The 24,344-nt window shown below is 53.6% G+C and overlaps 4 protein-coding genes and 3 pseudogenes across 7 annotated transcripts, besides 3 other annotated features; 1 reads left to right on the top strand and 6 right to left on the bottom strand.

The window, feature by feature from the left end:
• Nucleotides 1-160: 160 nt before the first annotated feature.
• On the bottom strand, nt 161-1,118 carry NCS57_00068500 (annotated as a pseudogene). The gene is made up of 3 exons: nt 992-1,118; nt 289-770; nt 161-214 (listed from the first exon to the last, which is right to left on the bottom strand).
• Nucleotides 161-1,118: a sequence feature.
• Nucleotides 1,119-1,631: 513 nt separating this feature from the next.
• Nucleotides 1,632-2,774, top strand: NCS57_00068400 (Vacuolar protein sorting-associated protein 26; the record flags this gene model as incomplete). The annotated part of the gene is made up of 3 exons (XM_053050765.1): nt 1,632-1,848; nt 1,968-2,582; nt 2,638-2,774. 3 exons carry the CDS (start codon nt 1,632-1,634, stop codon nt 2,772-2,774), a joined length of 969 nt encoding a protein of 322 aa, XP_052919280.1.
• A 285-nt stretch (nt 2,775-3,059) lies between these two features.
• Nucleotides 3,060-6,694, bottom strand: NCS57_00068300 (uncharacterized protein; the record flags this gene model as incomplete). The annotated part of the gene is made up of 3 exons (XM_053050764.1): nt 6,028-6,694; nt 3,952-5,979; nt 3,060-3,901 (listed from the first exon to the last, which is right to left on the bottom strand). Exons 1-3 carry the CDS (start codon nt 6,659-6,661, stop codon nt 3,060-3,062), a joined length of 3,504 nt encoding a protein of 1,167 aa, XP_052919279.1. The 5' UTR covers nt 6,662-6,694.
• Nucleotides 6,695-7,134: 440 nt separating this feature from the next.
• NCS57_00068200 lies at nt 7,135-8,297 on the bottom strand (annotated as a pseudogene). The gene is made up of 3 exons: nt 8,202-8,297; nt 8,001-8,148; nt 7,135-7,946 (listed from the first exon to the last, which is right to left on the bottom strand).
• Nucleotides 7,135-8,297: a sequence feature.
• Nucleotides 8,298-8,908: 611 nt separating this feature from the next.
• On the bottom strand, nt 8,909-9,544 carry NCS57_00068100 (SHSP domain-containing protein; the record flags this gene model as incomplete). Its single annotated transcript, XM_053050763.1, has 1 exon — nt 8,909-9,544. One exon carries the CDS (start codon nt 9,542-9,544, stop codon nt 8,909-8,911), a length of 636 nt encoding a protein of 211 aa, XP_052919278.1.
• A 3,538-nt stretch (nt 9,545-13,082) lies between these two features.
• Nucleotides 13,083-15,120, bottom strand: NCS57_00068000 (YTH domain-containing protein; the record flags this gene model as incomplete). Its single annotated transcript, XM_053050762.1, has 3 exons — nt 13,083-13,673; nt 13,734-14,251; nt 14,304-15,120. 3 exons carry the CDS (start codon nt 15,118-15,120, stop codon nt 13,083-13,085), a joined length of 1,926 nt encoding a protein of 641 aa, XP_052919277.1.
• An 8,126-nt stretch (nt 15,121-23,246) lies between these two features.
• Nucleotides 23,247-24,215, bottom strand: NCS57_00067900 (annotated as a pseudogene). Its single transcript has 2 exons — nt 23,986-24,215; nt 23,247-23,934 (listed from the first exon to the last, which is right to left on the bottom strand).
• Nucleotides 23,247-24,215: a sequence feature.
• Nucleotides 24,216-24,344: the final 129 nt, after the last annotated feature.

Genomic DNA, 24,344 nt, shown 5'->3' with positions numbered 1-24,344 from the left:
GAGATTTCATAGATTGTGCCGGCACCAGAGTCATCATCTCTTTGCTTTTTGAAATTTGTTTCGTAGCCCTTTTTTTGCTACGTGACATGCAACGATGAACCTTCGCCACTCCTGAGACCCAGAAACGCAAAAGAAACAAGATCCGTGTCCGTGTCCGCGTCTATTCATCCTGAACAATGTTGCCCTTCTCGGAAACGTACAGACCGTCCAAGAACTGTGATGTACCGTGTTAGCAAATCGTGGCTCTGAGGCTTTGCGTGGATCCGATCCTCTGTCGGTTTGCCCTACCTTTCGGATATCCTTGTTTCGCACTCTGCAGATCTGCTGGATATCGGCGGCGCTTTGGGAGACGTTCTGGAGGTCGTTGCCGGAGAGGACGAGCTCGTCCTTCTGGGCGGTCGAGGTCTCGACCTCGACACCGGGCTGCATGACGACGCGGCGGACGAGCTTCTCGCCGACGAAGTTTCGGATCTCAACCTCGAACAGGTCGGTCTCGGCGTTCTTGGAGACGTTGACGTTGATGGGGAAATGGGCGTAGACGTATCGCATCTTGTACTTGAAGCCCTTTGTCACACCGATGATCAGGTTGTTGATGATGGTGCGGACAGTTCGGAGGGTGGCGACGTTCTTGCGGACACCATGGTGGATCTCGATCGAGATGGTGTTCTTCTTGGGAACGGTGAAGTTGACGGCCAGGTGGCTGAGATCCTTGACCAGCTTGCCTCGGGGGCCCTCGACGGTGACAATTCGCGACTTGATGGCAACCTTGACTATAAGACGATAAATGTCAGTATTCCGAGCCTTCTCTCAATTCTTTCGACGCCGTCCGTGGACAATCCCAATAGCCCGGAGCTCCACGAGGATCTTTTTTGAACATGCTGTGCGCAGGCGCAAACAAAAACTCCATCGCGAAGAAATTCCAGCTCTGTCGGAAATTGATCCCAGGATCGGCGACGTTGAGAATTCAACAGGGAAAAAGGGCGCAACGTACCCCCCTCGGGGATCTCAAGGAGCTCCTGGGAATGAATGTACTTCATCCTGCCGGCTGTGGGAGGGTTAGTTGATGTCGGGGGGTTGAGGGTATCTGGGAGAATCGGCCGCGAATTGATTTCGACTTGGTGCGGGTCGTGGAGGAAAAAAAGACGGCAATTTCGTGTGCGAGGAATCACGTGCCATGTGCCCCTCGTGTGGGCAGAGAACCTAAAGCTGGCGGATCCGGGTGCTTTGTTTCTCCGTGTGGAGCTCCAGCCAATGAGAGGCTGTAGTGGGTTGAGAAGAGGACGAGAAACAGCTTTGTGAGTGGAAATCTGAATGATACTGCATTTTTAAAAGAATAATAACTTGAGGAAGCCTTCTGTATAACACTTTGATTACTTCCTCCAAGTTCCAGCGCAATTGAACAACTATTAGACGTCCATATCCTCATCTTTACACTCCAACTCGGACCTCATGCAACGGAGAGCTCGGGTGGGTCCCCACCGGTCCCCTGCCCAGCCCCGGCCGATACGTCAGCGCCGCCGACCTCCGACGTCCTCACCACCAAAAGCCCAACCCCATCCGCGCCAGCCTCAGCCTCGCAGCCTCACCCGCCCTTCTTGAAACAAACGACAGATAGAGACTCGCCCGCCGTCATGTCGTACTTTTTCGCGACCCCCGTCGATATCGACATTGTCCTCGACGATGCCGACGACCGATCCATGGTCGACGTCAAGCTCGACAAGAACCGCCGCGAGAAGGCGCCCCTCTTCATGGATGGCGAGTCTGTCAAGGGCGCCGTCACCGTCAGGCCCAAGGATGGCAAGAGGCTTGAGCACACCGGTATCAAGGTTCAGTTTATCGGCACGATAGGTACGCGACACCTTGCGCGGGATACGATGGCACCGACGTTGCCGCCTAGCCCCTGAAACCTCACTCCTCGATGCGCCAGCTCCTCTATCTGAACCATCGGATGCTAACTCGCCGCGCAGAAATGTTCTTTGATCGCGGAAACCACTACGAGTTCCTCTCCCTCAACCAAGAGCTCGCCGCGCCCGGCGAGCTCCAGCACCCCCAGACCTTTGACTTCAACTTCAAGAACGTCGAGAAGCAGTACGAGTCGTACAACGGCATTAACGTCAAGCTGCGCTACTTTGTTCGCGTCACCGTCTCGCGCCGCATGGCCGACGTGATCCGTGAGAAGGACATTTGGGTCTACAGCTACCGCATTCCTCCCGAGATGAACAGCAGCATCAAGATGGACGTGGGTATTGAGGACTGCCTTCACATCGAGTTCGAGTACAGCAAGTCCAAGTACCACCTCAAGGATGTCATCGTCGGCCGCATCTATTTCCTGCTGGTCCGCCTCAAGATCAAGCACATGGAGCTGTCCATCATCCGGAGGGAGACGACGGGCGCCGCCCCCAACCAGTACAACGAGAGCGAGACCCTGGTGCGGTTCGAGATCATGGACGGCTCACCGTCGCGCGGCGAGACCATTCCCATCCGACTATTCCTCGGAGGCTTCGACTTGACACCTACGTTCCGCGACGTCAACAAGAAGTTTTCCACGCGCTACTACTTGAGCCTGGTTCTCATCGACGAAGGTAAGCCGGTATTTACACCCATAGCTCTGAGCAGCCTGCTAACAAGACATCCCAGATGCTCGACGGTATTTTAAGCAATCTGAAATCATCCTTTACCGCCAAGCCCCTGATGCCGCCCCTCTCCCCAACGCGGGCACCCACGCGCTGGCGGCGCACCCAGAGAACAAGCAGATAGGCGCTGTTCAGGCATAGTAGATACTTACATGTCATTCTTGTTGAATCCGGTGTATATTCTTGTCAGCTCTCTGCGCGTTTTCTAGCATCGGTTCTGGCGTTTGGTTCAAAGATGGGAATAACCGGGTGATGGAAACTAGTGCAGTCCTTTCGTATAAACAAGTCATCCTTCATATGAAACAATTAATCAATCCGGTATGATCCCATAAACATGTCCTACCTAGGTATCGCGCCCCTGTGAGTCTTTAAAGCAAACGCGTTTGTCTAGTTTACATGAACCGCCTCCCGCCTCTCACTCAGCGCTCATACAATTTCCATGACATCGTCCGCCTCGAATCCAAACTGGTTGTTGTGAATGGCCGCGATCCGGTCCAGCTCATCCTGATACTGCTTCCGGATATCCGCCAAGGACACCACCTTGCGCTTTCCAGCCCCCTCGCTCTTCCGCCCAAATCCTGTCGTCGGTACCGTTGGCTCGTCGTAGATCCAAGCCTGCTTGGGCTCCACGCAGCTGAGAGCGTTTATGAGCAAAAGGTACTGTCTGGTGATGGGAGTGTCGAGAATGTCCTCCCCTGTCACCTCATCCCCCTCGCTAGCGCCCCGGAGCTTGTGAATCCGGTCCAGCACCACCGAGGCCGCACCACGGTAGTTGTTGTGCTTGATCCGCCACGAGTAGAGCACCTGATGGTAAGGGAACCCTTCCGTGACATCCAAGGTAGCCTTGGACTTTTGTGCTAGAATTTCATCCACCTGTTGTTGCAAGCCAGGGAAGGGCAGAGCCACAAGTTCGATGGTGTGGTATGTCTCGCACATTCTGTCGACGAGCTTGCGGAGGCTGGAAGACCTCATAGCCTGATCCTTAATCAACAGCAGGGTGGTGTGGGCGAGTTCAAACTGCGATGTCGCCACTGCGGCGTTGAATAGCCGGCTTTGCATGTCCGTCTTGGTGAAGGTGGCATCCTGTTTGAAACCCAAGAATTGTATCGCTAGACGGGCAAACTCAACCACGTACGAGTAGGCCTTTTGTTTCTCAAACAGAGCGACGATGTGCGAGTAGTACTTAGCAGGCCCGTGGTTCAGAAGGTTCCACTCTGTATCGTCAAGTAGGCCGCTGCTGTGGCGGTCACTTTCGATATTCTCAGCACCTGATAGACTGTTAGCTAATCCTGAAGACAATGGCAAGCAGTAAACTCACTCATGCCAATGGCTGCCTTTTTGAAGTTGATGGCAGCAGCGTTGAAGTCGTTGAGTGCTAGTAGCACACGACCCTGGATGTAGGTGGGAAAGGGGTTCTGATCACAGAAGGGGGCCAGATCAAGAGCCAAGTCTGCCCTTTCTCTCTTGATGAGGGAGCACTGGATGAGCGATGGCGAGACCTCGATATCGCTATCTGGCGCGCATAGGTTTGTGACGAGATCGGTGATGCTAATAGCGAGTGACTCGTTCTTGTTGGCGAACCCAAGGAGATGTCCCAGGTTGACCTCGAGAGCCGTCACCAACTGAGCATCCTCGGCGCTCTTTTTGGAGGTAGTGCCAGTTTCGCTCTTCTCCCGGCTGTTGGCTACTGATAGCTCTGTGTGAGCAAGCCACTTGAGAAGTTCTAGCCTTCGGAGAGCCGCCACGAGTTGTCTAAAGACGTGTCCAATGTCGACGCGGTGGTGGAGAGCGTCCGCTTCATTATCAAACTCGAACTCCATATGCACGAGAAGAATGAGCTGGCTGAAGTATGCCCTCCATTGCAACTCAATGCTGTCCTGAACTGCCTTGACAACCAGTTTTCTTCCAAATTCGGTCAAAGGGTGTCTGAGGTTTCGGGTCTTGGTTTCTGCTGGTGCGGTGATGAGGTTCATCACATCGGCGTAGAGCTCATCTGTCACTGTCTTAAAGTTCTGACCGAGCGTATCCGTGACCTGATAGGCATCATCGTCTGAGACTCCCCGCCAGAATCCAGACTTGTCGGAGAAGTATTGGATTCTCTCAAGATCCGTCTTGGATGAATCCTCAAACAACTCATGTCGAAGCACGGCCTCTGAGACCTGTGTGTACTTATCCGCGAGTCCATCCACAAAGCTAAGGCCTGAAGCGAGCAATGCAGCATGAGCGACGTGATCCACCTCAGGTGTGGAGAGGTTATAGCAGAGTCGCTCCAGGTTGCTGCAGTCTCTGATGGCTGAGACAAAGTCTGCGCAGACCACCCAAGTCAAGTCTGTGTTAGGATCCAGGGAGAGGCCGATAGCTTCTCCTCGTTGCTTATCCATCTCAAGCAGCAGTCGGTAAAACCTCTTCCATTGTGACTCGCTGGACGCTCGGAATGCCGCATAGTCCATAGCTCCAGATGAGGCTCGGTCCAAGGTCGAGGCAGCACCAAGGACGGAGCATATCGACTCTGCCAATCCACGACCCTTGGCAAACTCTCTTGTGGTTCCTAGTCCGCGCTCATAGATCGTCAAGGCTATTTCGAGTGTAGCCTTTGTGAAACGACCTGGCTTGAGAATGATTCGCAGCCACTTCTCAGTGACGTCGGTTGGATCCCAGGGTCCGGACTCCTCTGCAATCTCAACCGTGGGGTCCGCATAGACACCGTCCCAACTCTCATCCCAACTCTGCGAGATGTTCTTACGGTCCACCTCGAGTCTCTGCACCCTGTAGGTAATATTGTTCTTCCAGAGGGTCCAAAGTTGGATAGAGCTCTCAGCAGGGGATGAAAGAATGAAATCAGCAAGAGTCCATACATCTGAGGATGACGGCGTGACCGGGACCAAGGCGTTGCTGGGAGAAAGGTCTTCGACAATGATGGTGTGGGGGTCCTTGGCGATGATCTTCCAGAACTTGAACTCTCCAGCGCCGATAGGGGAGAAGGTCGCACAGATACGTTGTCCTCGGTTCCGTCCAGTAACTTGGACCAAGTTGGATTGAGAAGGGTCAATGGCCCATTTGCCAATCTCTTGCGGGTTCCTTTCGGCGTTCAGAATGTCCCCCGTGTATAGGATCTGGCCGTCGTTAATGTTCCAGATACGCATCCTGTGATCCAGGCAGACAGTGATGGCAAAGAGAGCATCATCAAGCCCAAAACTGGTGACCTCGACCGACGTGGCTGAGCTGTATTCCATGTTGACCTTGCCATGCTTTATCGTGTGTTTTCCCTGGAAGGGCAAAAGGCTTCGGAGGTTCTGGGCCCATCCTTGCACATTGAAGAATGACTCGGTCCAAAGGGGCGCAGATGCTATAGATGTCAGTAAAGGCGTACCGTTAATGTTTACCATCAACCTACGTTCGTGGGACTTGTTCTTGTCCAGACGGATCATTCCACCGTCGTTGACCGTCACAAGGAGCGTCTCCGCCGTCACAGCCACCATACGGTGAGGGCTCTTGAAGCCTAGGCCTGATGGCGCCTGAACTTTGCCCAGCTCTGAGAGCCCAGCATCAACAGCAGCCCTCTTCCTGAACAGGTCGGGCCGCAGGGTGAAGCTGTAAAGCTGGTATGCCTGGTCGAGGACGAATACGCAGAGCGAATCATGCTCTTCTGGGTCTGAGAAAGCCACGCACTCCGGCTGGATAGGCACGGAAAAGTGGAAGTTGAGCACCAGAGGTGCATCAGCGGCCTGGGTCTTTTTGCAGACATCAACAGCCCGGATGCTCAACAGAGTGCCATCCTCAAGGATCCGCCACAGAAAGCTGCGCGGCGTGTCGTGCCATTGCCGATGGTAGATGGACGACGATGTCGCCAAGGTCTTTAATCGAAAGCTTGTCTCGTCCTCGCCCGAACCGTCTCGTGCTGGTTTGCGATGGCCCCGACCGTGGATCGAATTAGAGGGTACTCGGATGGTGACAACGTTGGAAGGAGCTGGAGGCTCGAGATTCACGCGAGTCTCTTTGAAGAGATACTGCGTCTCGCCTGAGTCCATCTCGCCTCCATAAATCGGCTCGATCGTGTGATGGGGGTGGTGGTTTAGGAGTTGGATGCGATACCCAAAGTAGGCGCAAATCGATTTCTTGCGAGCGAGATGCGGTCGCGTTGCCTGGCAGAATTTCTGGGTGGAACTTGGGCGTCGCGCCTGCGCTAACCCGAAATGGCAATCAGCTCTACACAACATGCACAGGCATCACGACAACCAACTTCACCACAGAATCACTCAAGAACTCACCATAAAAGGTCGTGGTTTAAATATATTCCCAGTTTAATAGAGTACAAGAAACTATTTTACACCATGAGAAAGACTCTTTAGCCACAGATGCACTTCGAAACAAGCCCTGTGATCCTTGCACCCTGAAAATGAGTTCGAAAACACGGCAAACAAAACCTCGAAAATCAACGCCAACAACCCAAAGGACCATGATCACATACTCCGTCGCTCATACAGACTTTAAATTCGACCATTTAATCCTTATCCATGTCCTTGGGGGCAGGATCACCGATGCCCTCCTCACCAATCGCAAACAAGGTGTCGCTCTCTGGAAGACAGGGGCTGTCGTAGATCTTCGCAATACGAGTCTCGCCACGGCCCTTCTTCAGGCTGATTCTGGTTGTACTGGCATGGGCGATGATGTTTCCGCCAATCGGCTTCTTTGGATCTGGGTTAAACATGGCACTTGGCCCACCATCGACCTGAGCCACGACCTGGTTCGTGATGACCACTGCGATACCAAACTCATCCGCCAAACGTTGAAGCGTCCTCATGAACTTGGCAAGATGAGTCTGTCGGTTTGAGAGCTCGCCACGGCCGCAGAAGTCGGTTCGATAGAGTGAGGTTGCACTATCGACGATGAGAAGCGAGAACCGCGTCTCACACATCATGGCGGCGGCCTGGTTGAGTAGTTGAAGCTGATGATCCGAGTTGTATGCGCGGGCGTAGGCAACATTGTCCAGGACCTCCTCTCCGGAGAGACCAAAGCGATTAGCGACGCCCAGCAGTCTCACAGGACGGAATGTGCCCTCTGTGTCGATATACATGCACTTTCCCTCGCCACCGCCCATGTCGAAGGGCAGCTGGCAGGTCACAGCAAGTGTGTGGCAAATTTGACTTTTTCCAGTTCTGAATTCGCCAAAGAGCTCGGTGACTGAGCCAGTTTCGATGCCACCAGCGAGGAGTGTGTCCAGGTTCTTGGATCCGGTCGTGATGGAGATAAGTTCGCTACGTCGCTGATGCATTTCCGTAGCAGTCGTGAAACCCATGGGGACAAGCTTAGAGGCTATAAAAGGGTTAGCTGCCATCCAATCATGGATCTCGACATTTTTTCACGCACCCTCGGCCAGAATCTTGGCTGCCTTCTGCTCCGAGATACCCTTGACTTGTTCCAGCACCCGTCGTGGTGTGTAGGCGACCGACTCGACCGTGTTGTAGCCTCCATCGACTACAAGCTGAATATCACGCTTCGTCAAGCCCGCAACTCCCTGGGTAAATAATGGTCAGCGAATGCCGCAATCTCCAGATACCGAATACTTACCTCCAAGGCGGAGAGTGGCGTAGGAGCGCCAGGGCCGGGCATGCCGCCATCCTCACCCATCTGAGCCTCGTCGTATTCCTCACTCATGTTGATTGACTGGATTTCTTAATACAATTGTTGAGACAAATGAGACCACGGGGTGAATTGAAAGTGCGAGGAGGGAAAATTGGTAATCAGGCAAAGGAGGAGGGGGATGGTGTTGATGGAAAGCGCGGTGGGACGCGTTAGTGGAAGGCAACAGCGCCCACCTCGCTACGCCAAGTCACGTGATTTAGATTACATGCTTCAATGACAGGCTGAATGACAGGGATCGTCATCAGATCAGTACTCAGCTCAGCTGGAATGAGCTTGGCTAAATAAAACACTATTTTTATTGGCTTCGTGTGTTCAAGGGGCTTTCATCTCGCCCTGAATATCACATGTCACGATTTGGCACTTGGGATGGATTTTTGTTTGACTTTTTTGAATTATTATTCATATATTGTACAAGAGAGCGAAAGGACCAAGGCAGGCCACTTGTGATTAACAATCATCAAAGAAAACTTGCTAAAACACCAGTCCATGCGAGTAATACAGAGAGTGTGAGTCTTTTAACAGCCTTGACTCGAAAAAGGAAAGTTGCAAATCAAATCATCTGTGGTGCTCGTCCTCCGCGATTCGTTATCAAGTACACCATGGTTGGGTAGTAGTGTTGTTGTTTGTGTCGTTTAGTTGACGGTGATGCGTCGAGACTCGTGCTTCTTGGCCTTGGGGACGACGATGCTCAGGATACCATCCTTGAAGGTAGCAGAGACGGTGTCCTGGTCGACGCGGGTGGGGAAGTTGAAGCTGCGAGAGAACTCGCCAAAGCTGCGCTCAGTGAGCCAGTACTTGGCAGAGTCGGCAGGCTTCTTCTGGACCTCCTCCTTGGGCTGCTGAACGACTTCGGTGCCCTGTTCATGGGCGTTGGCCTCGGCCTCATCCTCAACTGTGGCCTTGTGCGAGCTCTTGCCGTCGTCGCTGCCCTCGGTGATGGCACCGCTCATGGCAGTGTCTTCAACCAGGCCAGCAGGGGGGGTGCCGGCAGTGTAGGTGCGCTCGGTCTTGCCGCGGATGAGCATTGTCTGGGGCTCGGTGAATTCGATGTGGACGTCCTCCTTGCTCATTCCAGGGAGCTCGCCGTGCAGCTCATAGGCCTCTGCAGTCTCGCGGACATCAAACTTGGGCTGCCAGTGGCTCAGACCACTGCGGCGGCCATTCTGTCCCTGTCCCTGGCGAGAGTAGCTGTCGAAGTCGTCAAGGAGGCGGAAGAGGGGAGTGAAGGAGGCGTCGGAGTTGTAGAAGTTGCGGGGGAAGAAAGCCATTTTGTTTGGTTGGTAGGTGATAGTGTTGAGTGTGGTTTGCTTCAGGTTGGTTGCTTGAAGAGCTTGAAGAAGGAGTTGATTTGCAAAGTGCAAGAGAGCTTTGTAGATGTTGCTTGTGTTGTTTGTTTGTGTGTGTTCTGATGAAGAAAGATTCCCAGCTTTGGGGGATGTAAAGCCTTGCTTTATACTTGGGGGTGATGAAGGACAGATCGAGAGGGCTGTTTCCCAGACCTTCGTGAATGCTCGCGAAGGCTTCCACTTGGAGCTTCTAGAATTGACGCGACCATCTTAGACAGGCAGAGAAGACGTGACACACGCAGGCTTACGTAGCATCAGGCGTGATGTTGACATCAAATCGTGTGAATGTGTATGCCCGTTGCTGCCGGCAGCTGCGGGCACCTGGTAGACGGTGGTGGAAGCTTCCAGCAAATTCCGCCAGTGCACGCGATGACGAGAGCTTGCTCGACGCTCGACCTCAAAAATTCCATGGTCTCGTAATTGCTTCATGAGTCTTCCTGCATATTCTATGTTTAATTGGAGCGGGCGAAAATGGTAATGAGCATTGCACTCCAATCAACCCCGTTTTCAAGAGTCTGGTAGATTGTCAAGATGGAAGAGGGTCCTTGTTACTTTCTTTTTGGTCCTTGCGATTGATTATGTAATGCAAGACAATGCGAGACTTGGTGGATACCCTAGACCCGACTTTATCTCGACCACCAAACGTGAGAAAGCAAGCAATGCAGGTTGAATACATGCATTTTCATGTTTTTTCTCTTTCTATGAGTCTCTGTGTGTTAGTAATAGACTGTTTTTGATGAGTTTGAGTCTTTATTTTCTGGTTGTGAGGTAGTCGCAAGCTCACTATAGTGTGTATTGACCCTGATGAAACGCAAGTAAGATGCACATCCAGACGCGAAGAAATTGGACCAGTACAGTAGACACAACTACATGCCCAAATCCCGGGACTAGGCCAGCGTAGGTTACACCGAAACTGCTTCCCAATAAACCCCGGAAAAGACTCGGATATTCATACTGCATCAACTCGGGAGCCCTCGACAGCAGCGTCGGACCTGTACTACTCAAACTGCTCTCCTGGTCACCTAAATAAGTACACGCGATTCCACGATAACAACTGCTCTGATGAAACAAACCCTAAGATAAGATGGAAACCGTGGGTTCTGGAACAGAAATCCCAAATACAGGAGCCCAATGAACCCCCCTCCGTGCGACAACAATCTTCAGTCAAGGGGCCATGTACTGGCTTTGCCCACCCCTCCCCTACAAGCCCAGTCGGAGAATTTCAGACGCCAGGCGCCGCAAGAAAGACCCTTTTCGGGGACTACGAGCCGTACAAGTGCCACTGGAAACTCTAAAGCACCCACAGATCAACCTTGGCTTGAAATATTGCCGAGTCACCTAGAACTGACTCGTGGGATTACTCAAGTTAACCGCCAACACAGAAGACACCTAGTTATTCCAGCCAAAACGGAGCACTAATCCCTCCACTAGCCGATGTCCAGAGGGTGGTGTTTGCGCCCCAGCAGGGCAACTCACACCCTTGGCGTTATGCGGCTTTGGGTTCAAGGCCAACCTTGTATCGAGAACGAGAACTGTCCTCCCCTTTACCGAAACCGAAACCCCGCTTACGAACCAATACCAATGGTAACTTATCAGTTCTGTCCTCGCCAAAATTACAACACAACCACAGCCAGTCCAACGATAGAAGCAGGCCACCGCCTGCAAGTCCCAAGCAATGGCCACAGTAACCCAAAGAGAAGTCGACATAAACCAACATAGAGATGTGTAGTATACTCTGACCCAAGAAACACCCCTCACTTACATACCTGCCTTGTCCAGCTCATGTCGACTCCGTCCTTGCCTCTAATTCAGAACACCCGAAAGCAAGATAACCTTACTCCAAAGAGAAACTGCGGATTCCAACTCCACATTAGCCCATAGCGGCCATACTGCCGGAACTGTCATTGTATCTCTTGACAGGAACCCAACCGAAAGAGGAGCCCTGCAGTATTGAAAACGCGTACCGCCAACAGCTCCTCACCCCGAAATATCCTCATTCGCTAACGACACTGGGGTCGCTTTTTGACATCAGGGGAGACGCACTATCGACATATTGATATGATCCCGAGAAGTAGTAGAAGTTCCGACTGTAGTCGCATTTGGAGTAGCCCGGTTCTCGCGGCCTCACGGGGCCTACCGCTCGGCAACAGTTGTCGGCTAGTGTAGTAAAGATGTAGATATCCATGCCGTCTACCGCGAAAGAGACGGACTGATCACCATCGTGTCGAATAGCTCGGATGTCTCCGTTTCAAGGCCGGTCCCGGTTTCGGCTTTGCAAGTTGATATACCAGCAGAATCTGGACATCGCACACGACTCGTGCTAGTACAGAAATCCAGGTTAGAATGATTAGTTGACTTTGTTGTCAGTGCATTGACAAATTGCCTAATGCTGTGGGATGTGTTGTCTCGTAACAAAGGTATCGTGGTTCGACGAGTTATGCTGTGCAAAGTTCGACGGGACAAGAAAGGGCCCAACATGGGGGAAACATGATTTCTGGTCAGCCGTTGAAACCATGATTCACTGTGACCACTTGTATCTCTGTTGGTCCCTGTTGGTCCCTGTTGGCTTGTTTTCCCGCCTCAGATAACGCCAAGCCGTATCTGAGGTTGTAAGTGCCAGGGTCTTGAAGGCAAGCCTCCCGGCCCCACAATGTGGAGTTGGCAACTTGGTTATGGTAAACCCGGGTCTGGATTCCAAGAGGAACCTCAATTGACGTCATCGTGATAGGTTGCGCAACTTCTGAACCGGCCAAGCAAGCTAACGCAAGCCAAGAGGAGAACTCCAAGAACCCGCCCTAGTAGTGGCCAATTCGACTGTCTTTTGGCATTAGTTCTCGTCGTCCAGCTAATAGGAGCCTTTAAATCTCTCCACCGCCCGATTCTGGTCCCCTCAGCCACAATCGTAAGCCACCGCGATCGTCAACCTCAAGCCTGCCATGACCATCGCCCAGATATGGAGACAGACAAACCAGCATGACGTTCCCGAAACCTCTCGGACACTGTATTCGCGGCCCGCCAATGTAACATGGCGGCAGGGCTTGCTGGCCGGGCGTTCCGTTGCCACTTTGCCTTGATTAGTGAGCCACCTTATGGCTTGGCCGCTAGCTGTTGGAGCTGGTTCCAAGACCCGTCATTTTCGAAAATTAGTAGTAGCCTGAAAGATGGATAGCTCCTCGGTTGAACAGAAAAATCAAGCCCCGTCACGGGGCAGCGGCGAACTTGTTCTGGAGATTCGAATGTTTTCATCATGAGACGTGAATCGTGTTGTATAGTTACATCGAGAGCCGCCGCCAATGATCCGTGCCTGTCGTGAATATGCCAACTATGTCCAGCATAGAACCGAAACCTGTGTTCCCGCTTCTTTGAATTATCGTAGCCATAAACGCATCTGTAGAGAAAATCCAGTGGACCAGTATCGAGAGTAGCATGTCGAGAACCTGTCTCAAATTCGATCGAGTCTTCACTGTCCGTATGGCCGCATCGGGGGGAAGCCCGCCATCATGGCCATGGGCACGCGGATGCCCGTATGAGCTGGTCCTGGGCTCTGCACTCGGTTGAAGAGCCCAATCAGTCTTCGACCGACTGAAGGCTCCAGCTCAGTTCCGTCTCGTGCGATTTTCACCTCGCGGTTCGAATTCCAGGGATTGCGTAGCCCTCTCGTGCGGTAAAACGGAAGTCGACTCGTAGAAAGCCACTCAAGCTTGAAGGGCTTGCCCCAAGTTTTGGTACCTGTCTCCTCCGCACTGTTACTCTTCCCACTCGACATCTCACTCTCACTGTCGGCATCAGACAATGCCTCTGATTCTTCCCGCTCGGCTTCCCAGAAGATGGTTCCTCTAGCGGAATCGTCAATGATTCGCCCCTTGGGGGCGTGTTCGGTCGCTTCGGTCGGTATAGCTTTTGGGAGGTCGAGGTCGCTTGCCGCCTGGGATGTCGGCGCAAACTCAATAGCCGCCGCGGGATCCTCGTCAATCTGTGAAACCATCCTAGCATAACCAAAGTATTCACCCGATTTGTTGGCCGAGAAGACCAAGTAGACGCTATCAGCGCCCTATTTGACCGGTCTGGTTAGTTCGCTGCCATGACAGATTCGAAACGATGCGCCACCTACCTTGAAAGCGCTGTTCAAAGCATCTTCGTTGTGTGCCTGGGTGGCCCATATGCCGGTTCGGACGCTCAATTCGAGGTCCTCGACCGTTAAACTCTTGAGTATGAAGAACTTGTCCTTCTGCGGCGTCGTCTCTTCAGCAGGCTCGGCCTTGGGAGTCATCGTCGTCGTCGGCTCATCTGCTGGGTTTGGGCTCCCACTTTGCATAGGCGTGGCATCCGACACTTGATCCGTCTTGGCAGTTGTCGCCACTGAAGGGCCAGTCGGAGCCGTTACGCCGGTAGCACTCTCCACTGTGCTCTTCCTCAGTCTACTGACAAGACGAACTGATTGGAACTTGGAATCGTGCAGCTTTTGCTGTGCTGCGCTGCAGGTTTCCTCATCTTTGAAGTTGGCAAACGCGCAGTTGCTCTTGGAGATGAGGAACAGCGACTCCAAGCCTGTCGTTTCCTTGCAAACATGGTGGACGAGGCTCATGAGATCAGTCTGCGGTGGTAGATTGCCAATCCAAATGGCATGCCCTGAAAATAACTCTTAGCCAGCATTGACTGTCATCGAGGCAAGTTGACTTACCACTCTGTCGCGGCTTTCGCGGTGGGCCACGTACGGCACTCTGGCGCCTCTCAGCTCCATCTGGGCTCTGCTTTAGCTCGCTCCTGACACGAGATTGCTTCCTAGCCCTACCTTGCCCCTGCTTGGGAGGCTGAGGATGACTTCCACCCGTCTCTGCCGGCTGCATCATGGTCCGGGGATCGTTGGTTCCGGGATTCCCATTCATGTAGTGTCCGGCGACCATGGTATTGGGAACAGGATGCGCTGCGGGCTGGTATTGGGGAGCAGGGGCGTAGTAGTATGCAGACTGTTGAGGACTCATTATCATCTGGCTAGGGTAGTATGTAATGTTCTGCCTCGGAGCCATCGTCGATCCTGGCTGGGCCTGGGGCATCTGGCTCCCGTAGTACTGCGCCATCTGTGGCTGCTGGAGGTAGTATCCCTGGGCAGCCGCCGGCATCGATGGATGACCCGAGAACTGGGGCATTTGCTGCATCATGGGTGGTGAGCTCGCGGGGTTGTATCGCTGCTGAGTGCCGTGAGGATACTGCCCTGGCCGATAATTAACGGGTGGAAGGGCGTTTCCCATGGGGCCCATGTTGTAGGGCCCAGGACGATGGCCTGTGGGAGGCTGGGACATGTCGAACTGAGCTGTAAATGCGTGTTGCGAGGCTATAGGATGCTGTTGAGGCTGGGAAGAGGGGTCATGCTCAGGAAAAGCTCGAAACTCGTCGTGACTGGGTGGTGGGCTGGTAGATGCCCCCGGATCGCCAACCTTTGGAGTGTCCTTGTCAAGTGCTCCCACGTCTGTGGCCTGGGCACCGGATATATCTCCCATTTGAGTTGTTGAAGATGTGATTATCTTGACTATGAGCTGGCCAGTCAGCGACCTGCCCCGTCTGGGGGCCAACGAGAGGATAATCCACACACCTGAGTCAGAGAATTGTATTTGTAACTTGTTCAAACCTTTCACGCAACGAGCAACTCGTAGTCCAAAGTCATTCGATCCAGAAGTAGGCGAGGAGTCGAGGCGGGAGCTTGCGTAGTTTCCAACAAAGAAGCCACAAGTGAACAGGGATGTTTTTTTCCGGACAAGCAACTACCCAAGCCCTCGCTAGGTGGCTGTGACTGGTTGATGTAAAGGAGTGATTAGAGAGGGGAAATCTCGAACAATTTTGGGGCCGAGAATGTGTGTCAGAGCGGGCAGTGCCGCTTGATGCGTGGGGGAGGGGACGGAAGACAGCTCTGAACGATGGGGACGGTAGTTGTATGTATTTTTTGTCGATTTATTCACCGGAGAGTCGTGATATCCGAGTACAGGAACAAAACGCAATGGTGGTAAAGACAGTTGTTGAAAGAAGGTGGTTGATGAAAGGCGTGTGATGCCCCAGGGGGGGGCTGCTTGAGTCGTCAAAGACCAGTGAACCAAATCTCAAGTGGCTAGAGAGTCGACAAGAACTTTGAAAGTAACGGCGAGGTTGAAGAAGAATGGATGGATGTTGCCGTGCTTCCTTTTGGCGCAACAGGGATACCGGCTCGGCCAGGGACCAGCAAGCAAGACTGGTGCAGTAGAGAATAAATGTGCAATAAATTCCCTCCCCAGACGGCGGTCAGCCACACAGAGGGCTTACCGCACGGGTAGTAATTAGAGAGAGATCGAGATGCACAGATCAGAGGAACGTTGAGGTGCGAAACAAATCCCAAGGGAACAGGCACGACGGGGTGCGTTATGGAGATGACCTGGGGTCGGACCACGCTGGCAGCGTAAGTAAAAGGCTAGCTAGTAGCAGAAGGCTCAAGAGGTGCAAACGAAGTAGGTGAATTCAACAGCCCCATGCCCTTCAAAAGAAAGAAAGGCGCCGGAGGCTTGTGAGGCTTGGAGCTCTAGAAGGGGCGAGAGAGGGAGGCGAACACCCATGTGGCAGGCCAAGGTCAAGAAGAAGAGGCTTCAATAACGGGGATAGCGAGTGGCCAACAGTCAAAGCTTCCGGAGCTAGGGCTCAAGGAAGCCTTGGACGGTAAGGCAGGGTAGGTATGCTGCAGGGATGGGGTAGATGATCAGAAAGAGACCAGATGATGGGATGATAGATACAAGGGGGGCGTGAATCACGACTTGATACGAGAGATGGGGAAATATGGACGACGATCCTCAAGTCACCAGAGCTCTGGGATGGGAATTGCTCGGGTCAACTGGGTGGAGGAGTGAGTGGAGGAAGTGGTGGAGGACGAGGCGGAGGAGCTCAAGCTCGGTGGGGAGAGGGTGCAAGCTAGGCGGGAAGAGACATGGTGAAGGAGAAGGAAGATGAAGTTGATAGTCTCGGATCATGGACCCAAGAGGAGGAGAACGAGTTGAGCCACGCGATGCCCCAGCCAACGCTGCAGCTTCACCGGGATGGAGGTGCTGTAAGTTGGCGGTACAAGTCGAGGTAAGGCTGCCGTGCTGCCGGTCGTTGGTACTGCCTTTAGTGATCAAGGCCCCCGGTTTCCGATAATCTATTCTGTCGCCTGTCCACCCCAAACATAACCCCCCTGTCCAGCTGGGCCGCATCCATCATCCATTCGAACACCACCCATCAGCCGACGGTGGCTGAAGAGGTAGCAAGAGATGCCGCCACTGCCCACCCACCATCTCTGAACGGAGCATTCAGGTACCGGGTGCCACTAATTCGTGATGAGTGATGAGACAAGAGACGATTGGGAATGGGATTGGAGGTGCGTGTGGGAGCCGACAAACGGCGCCGACAGCAAGGAAACAGGGTCCGGGAGGTAAAGCCACAGTAGAACTCGACTTGACCAGCATCAGACAAGGAGAGGGGTGTGCACCAGGAAAGGTGGTAGGGGTGGGTGGCCAGGAGGACCCAATTCAGCTGTGGAGCGAGCATGGTTGGAGACTATTTTGACGCCGAGTCTGAGCGAGGTGTGGCGTAAGTTGGACTTCCACTTCTGATTTCTGCTGTGGGAATTTGCTTTCTTTGCCTAGGCTGGCTTGTCTCAGAGGCAAAAGGTCCCTGAAGGGTCCCACGGCTCCACGGGGAGCCACCGTCTGTCTCCGAAACGAGAAGGTCTCTTGGTATCCATTAGTAGTGTAAGTACGGACCGGACAGGCCAGGCCTGGCGAGGTGCCTGCCATGGGGTGATCTGGCTCCTTGTTTCTGCTGACGGTGGCTGAATGCTCTGGGCGTTTAGATGTGGTGTTGAGCGATGACCATTGAAACATTAAACGGTCATCAGCCAGCTCCATCTCGTTGGTGGACGAAGGATTTTTCGTTGGAGATGGTGTCAGAAGGGGAACGTAAGACTCCCCGTCCCGCTTGCCTGACGAACCGTTTTCGCCACCGTCCCGTGATGCCTCCTCCTTTTGGGGAATGGATGATGTCTCTCGTTCCTGCCCCGGAATTTTAACTCTGCCTATCAGCTTGGTAGGCACGACTCTCCTGCCGCCATTCAATTTTGAATTTGGCGTCCGCTCCTACACCCATTTTTATCTCCCCGGCCTCACTTTGCATGGCAATAGTCTGCATACAGACGTACGCACGCACATCGAGTACAGCCACTTACTCTTCCGCGAGGCCCCAGTTCCTTGGCACATACTCGACATTCCAGGATATGTGCGACGTACATACTGCTTTCGGGGAGTCAATTGTGCCAGCAAACCACAAATAGAAGGCACGTCCGCCCGCCGTTCGGGACACGTACGAAGCCGTTGCCACTCGGTGGTTCGAGACAACCACTTGTGAGCTGCAGCAAGCAGGGATCTGCGAGACAGGGAATAGCCGAGGCGGTAGGGTGGAGGTCCCTGAGATCCGATCGACACGCGACAGGCCCGCCTGTGCCCTTGAGAGCGTCCAGAAATCAAAAGTCAATTCGCTGTGCCGTCGACGGACGAGTCGGGCAGCATGGAACAATGTCCGCCCTCCCCCATTCGATGATGGCCACAGCAGGTGCTCGACTAGGTAGAAGAACCACCCCGGCCAATGCGGCGCTTGCTACCACCCTGCCCCGGCGTTCTGCCACTGGTGCATCTCGCAGACCTCGGTCTGGAGGTTGGACCATCTCAACGGGGCTTCGGACCACTTCTGGAGGGTCCAGCCCGGTCCATGACCTTGGGTCCCAAATTCCACGCCCGCATTCTCCTGATCCTGCTAACCCGTCCATTCGGTCACTCCCCTCCTCCCAGGTACCCGACCCATCCAGCCCAAGTGCTTCAGAGCCTCTTCCTTGGCCCGTGGCCACGGCACTGACCGTGGGCCAGGCACCTCGATGTCTGCGCGGCTGCTGAGTCCTAGTTGGCAAGATCGACAAGCCTCGTGTCGTTGCGCTGATGGCGTTGGTCGCCCTGCGATGCAACGGGCGCCGTCCAGCTGACAACTAGAGAGCCGCCGTTTGCCTAGGAGAGCCACTTCAATCCTGGAGCCCTTGTTCTGCATCTCTGAACGGCGTTCCACAGGCAGCAACCAGACGTCCCATCAACCCTCGACAAGGTCGATCTATCCCGTTTACCTGCCCGTCAATACCCACCAGCCCACCGTCTCTTGCTAGTCAATGCGCCCGGGCCATAAGCCTCCCGCTACACTAACGTCTCATTGGAGGCCCTTGCCCCGTCATCACGACTTGGGCAACCCTTGGGCTGTTCTGGGGTCTATTTGGGTCATGCCCCGACCGGATGATCGACAATGGGATTCTCCCACTTCACGATGCTGTCTCGACCGCGTTCGCTCGCATCTCCATCCCGGTCGAACCCCAGAATCTCTCGTGTCCGTCACCAAAGCCAGTCATCTCTGACGCAGTTACGCAGGCACGCACTACCGTGTTACAGAGCTCTGCCGCAGCTTGTCCTTGTCCTTCAAGCTCCCATGTACGCTCCCGTCCCAATTGTCGGCCACCGCACTCGGGTCCCTGTCGTACGACTGCTATATCTGGACTAACGACATGGGCGTGCCCTACCGCGAGCTGTGCCTTTTGGACCCTTGAAGGGTCCCTGAGACGCCACCAGGCCAATGAAACGCCCATCTAATCTGGGCCGGACGAAAAGCTCCGGGCTGGTTCATAACACAGATACCTAGGGTTTGAATTGCGCGGCCACTTTTGATTGCCAAATCTCCCGGATGGATCGCCAAAAAGTGGTCAATTGCACACGACGAGGCAGCGCCCAAGGTCGGCACCAGAGTTGAGTGTGGGAAGTGCAAAGGTTGTGGCACAGTGATGACCCTGATTCCAAGCCATTGGATACCTAGATAGAGGGTCACCTCCTTGTCTGGCGCTCTCGCCACCCTGCTGTCAACAGGGGTCTAGACCTTTACCGCCGATCGTCACCGTTTCAGGCCCCGTCACGCCTATCTTTCACCCGTCGCACAAGCAGGAATGACGACATGACGACGATGCGCTGCGCTTCCTTGGCTCAGAGGCGCCTTCGGCGATGGCAAAAAACACTGTTGCATTGGCCACGACACAGGCTCTTCAGCAAGGGTCCGTGTGGCTTATGAGGGAAACGTCGTCAAGATCGTCGGCCATCTAACTGGGGGCCGACGTGTAAGCCGCAGTGGCCCCTTTGAGGCTTGAGGGCCCGAAACCCCCGGAGCCAATGCAATGCGAATCTCAAGAGCTGCCGGGGTGCGTCCTTGATCATGACATTCGGCCGTCGTCATTACACAGAGCTCCAGCCAACCCCAGTACAGCATTCATCCCAGGGCTTTGGTTATTTAAGCAACTCGGCAGCTTTAACAAAGTGGCGAATGGCGTTACGCTTGCTGGCCTTTGTTTCTAGAATTAGAACGTGTTGCTACACTCCGCCTCGGCCATGTTTCTGGTCCGTTTTCAGCCCTGCGAAAGATGTCACGAACCGTTCACCAAAACGGAGCTTCCTGGCCTTTACTTTTCATCACATGTTTGACGCCTAATGGGTGGCGAAATTCAACCCAAATGTCTAGGTTATGCAAGCAATTCAAGTGCTTACTGATCAGTTTCTGGTTAGGGCATGGCAGCTCCCGCAAAGTGGCATCTGCCGTCGAGCCAAGTGTTTACGTTGACTCCATCACTGTTGAGGCATTGCGATTTTGGTGGTTCAGGTCAAAGCCAAGCTTCCGAGCTCCCCGTCACGTCAGGGTCACAAGGATTCGCCGATCATTTATCAAGGCTCCCCATTATTAACTTATTACTGACGGAGTATTCCAGGATCCGGGTTGTGGAAAGCACTGTACTGTACAGGCTTGGTTGGCGGGTTGGAGACGTGGACCGCCTAGAGACAAGGACGAATCGAAGCAACTCGGAGACGTTCATGGCCTCGAGTGGGAACATGTCGATACCTCCCTGCTTTTAACATTACCTGCCACGGGTTCTTTGTCCCGGTTGATTGGTTGTGGCACCTTCTCAAGCCCTGGCTGCCTCATCATAACGTTGCAGGCGATCCGGGCCTGACATGCGTGTCGGCCCTAGACGACTTTCGACTCCGTCCGCACTGGCTTGGCATACTAGCCCGTCTCTGTGAATCAGCATTGTCTTTCTTCAAAATGGTGGCAAATGTCTTGTCGAGCTCGACGGCTCGGTTAGCCAAGGGGCGTGTTCGAGCGAGCCGTTGTGTGTTTGAGCTCGCATTCAACATGGACGAGTAAGCGCTGGGATAAGCTGCAGCAGTTGGTTTCCTCCTGTATCGTTGCGTTTCTCCCTGTCTGGCAATGTCTGCCGTTGGAGCCTAGCGGTCGGACGACGGAGTTTACACTACAAACGGGCATGGTGCTTGAACTGCTGATGCACGCCGAACCCGAATGTAACGTGTTCAATCTCCTGGATGAGAGGCTGAATATGCACAGATGTCTGGAAGATGACAGCTGTGACGATACTACAGTAAGGGAGAGGGAGAGTGTGCCGTTGACCGCCCGCGCTTCCCTCCTCTTGTGCCAACCACCATGTCTGATGAGCAGGAGGAGGAGGGGATTTCTGCAGGGCAGACAAACTGCCCACAAACCAAACTCTGGGAAACATGTACTGCATATGCTAGTCCAAGCCAAATGTGATGGCTGCTGCATGATTCTTCATATTAGCACTGGAATATCATGTCCGAAGTCATTTCTCAAGCACCAATACCGATTCAAAGCAAGGATGGTATGAGTTTGGGGCCCCGGAAAGCCGAAATAGCGCCTGGCAGAGGAGCGACCGATAAGCTCAGGCATATGCTAGATTCATGGGTGTGTTGAATATCGTCGGGGCGGTGTATGGCCGTTGGATACATGGCTCAAGGTGATGGATGCCGTGGTCTGATAGGGTAGGCCATGATGCTACAGTACAATACAAAGCACTTTTTCTGACGAGCTGACCATACAGTATTCGTAGCCAGTATCTTGGAGAATGGCATGCATCGGAAAGTGGCCATCCCGAAGATCTTGAAGGGACCTCAGACTTCAAGCGCTACCAATGATGGGCTAGATCGCCTTATAACTCTGGCCTTACCACTTTGCGTTCAGCAGAATCTTAGGGATCTACGAGCCTCACAGAATCTGGAGTGGGATCCGGAGTACGGCATTCATTAAGTTATGGCGCAGACGGTTGGTGCTGGCCCAAATCCGCGGTTGGTCCGGAAGAGAGATGGGCATCGCGGGCCGCACATCTCTCACAGGGAGCTTCGGCTCCGGCCACGCTGTGCTCCCGACCCTCCGGGGCTATTATGTAGAATGCGTTCTAGGCCATTATGAGCCGATGTCGACGTCAGTTAACAAGACATTGAACCTTCCGATGGCTCTAGTCGAGCCGTGTATCATGGATCACCGATCATCGAGCTTCAATGAATGTTGGTCCCGTAGCCATGCTCCTTGGCTCTTAGGAAAGACGAGTGCAAAGAGAGCTGAAAACAGCGAGACGTGCGCTGAGAGATTGTCTTGAATGAAGGTGGTGTTGCCATTTGCCGCGCTTGTGGTGCTATGGAGACGTTCCAGAAGAGTCTAGATGCGGTCTTGGAATACAACTACCGAAATGCCTACCGACCGGGAGGGATTGTATCCGTTGCCTGATAACATTGGCTGCCCAAGGATCGACATTGGGTATTGTGACACTCATGGGAGTGAGACATGAGGTTTTCCAATGTTACCATCCTCAACCGATGGGGCCATCTACCCTTGAATTCCCTTTGACCATTTGACCCATGATCTCTGAATCTTCTGACCAAATCACTTGCTGTCGTTGACACTATTGGTACGGATTGGGCGATGTGCAGGTGTTGATGGGTTGTGTTTATTGAGTGTCTTCCAACACCAGAACGGCGGTTGACGACTGGAAGATGACGAGGGGAACGGGAATAGAGACAGAGGTAGAAGAGCACGAACGAGAGAATCTCAGTACGTCAAGTCACACTACATAATAGATAGTTCTTATCTATCCTAAAAGCAGTCATTGTTGTAGATAGGTAGGTGAGCATTAACAGCCAGTTTGACGCCCGTTCTAGTGGCTATTGAATGTCTATAGGAAGGTAGATTTACCCTCACCGGCCAGTCCCTGCATGTGTAGGCTAAGCGATTTAAGCGACAAGACTCATCTTGACGATCCTTCGCGCTGGGCGTGTTCTCTCCGCAGAGATGGAGGCTGGAAACGAGAGAACCAACACCCGGTTACAGTGCACCAGGGACAACCCTGGACCCTGGGCTCGGAAACGGACATTGCATAAAGGTGAATTGTGCGCTGGATTGATCTTGAACCTACATAGCATAGCTACCAACCTTGTATTCATAAAATCTGACACATGGCTTGTGCTGAAGCCTTCGTCTAGGTCGGTCAGTAAGCGGATCAAGACTGGTATCAACTCCCGGCCTATTTCTTCACGACACAGGAACTGTTTAAACAAGTGTAAGTGGCACAAGAATGCGCACCTAGCGTCAGACATGGCGGAACAGATAATCATATGCTGGAAAAGGCTCGTTGATTCCCTGGCGTCTAAGAAATTCGTGTTATACATCGTGCTCAAACACCCCCCAACACCGTCTAATCCTTCTTCAAGGGCAAGAACGTCTCCTCAATACCGTCTCTGGTGATGATGACCATTTGGAGGTTGTCGCCGACCTCGATGTGACGCTCCACCGCACCGTCGAAGGCATCCTTGATCAGGGTCTCGACCTCGGCCCGTGTCAGGGGACGTCGCTCCCGCTCCTTGAGCTCGTGGCCCTCTCCGCTGCCGGGGATGTACTGGTTCTTGAAGTTGACCTGGTTGTCCAGGAAGGGCATGATCAGACTGCCCGCAGCACCGCCCGCTCGGCACTGCTCCCGCTCGTAGCTGCCGACGGGGTCATAGGAATACACGGCACCCTTGCCCTCCTCGTCCAGACCGCCGAGCATCGCATGCGAGTAGTAAGGGAAGAATCGCTTCTGGTAGAGCACTGTGGAGAGGCGCTTGGCGCAGGCGTTGACCGTCATGGGCTTGCCGTGGCGGTAACGGTAGATCTTGCAGATGGTGTCGAGGTGGTCGCGGAGGGCCTCGCCGTCGGCGGCGAAGCCGACAACTGAGAGAACTAGTGTGGCATCGTCCTGGGAAGCTGTGGTGCCGCCGATCTTGAAGACCTTGGGGGACATGCGAGAGTTGATGCTGTATCCGCTGGTGTGGCGGGTGTCGCCGGCCATGATGGTGAAGTCGGCGCCAGAGATGGCGAGGGTCGAGCCGCCATTGTCGGTGTAGCTATTGCAGTGTCAGATAGGAGCTCAAACATTCGGGCAGAGGGCGACATACGGGTTGAATCGATGTTCTCGAAACTCGCCGTTGTTGGTCTTGGGAGCATCAGAGAAGGAGTAGTTGGGCCCGTTCATGAGGGGGTTCTGGCTGAACATGGCAGCCATGATTGCGGTTCTGTCTTGGAGGATATGGAGAGGTCGAAAAGTAGGAAATTCCGCGATGCGCAGGGTCGATGGGATCGGATTCGGTGGTTGATGTTTGGTGGTTGATACTGCCTTGGGCCTTAGCTGAGGTGGTCAACGACGCACGCGTCAAGCTTGCAGCCTTGCCGATGCTTGGAGCTGGGGTAGCTCAAGATGACTAAGCTGGCACGACAGGGGTTCACCTCCTAACACGCAGTTCGTCATTTCAATCGT

The sequence above is a fragment of the Fusarium keratoplasticum genome, chromosome 1 (genome assembly GCF_025433545.1).
Source record: "Fusarium keratoplasticum isolate Fu6.1 chromosome 1, whole genome shotgun sequence".
NCBI lineage: Eukaryota > Fungi > Ascomycota > Sordariomycetes > Hypocreales > Nectriaceae > Fusarium > Fusarium keratoplasticum.
Note: the sequence above shows the minus strand (reverse complement) of the source record. Positions and strands in the feature narration are given on the sequence as shown.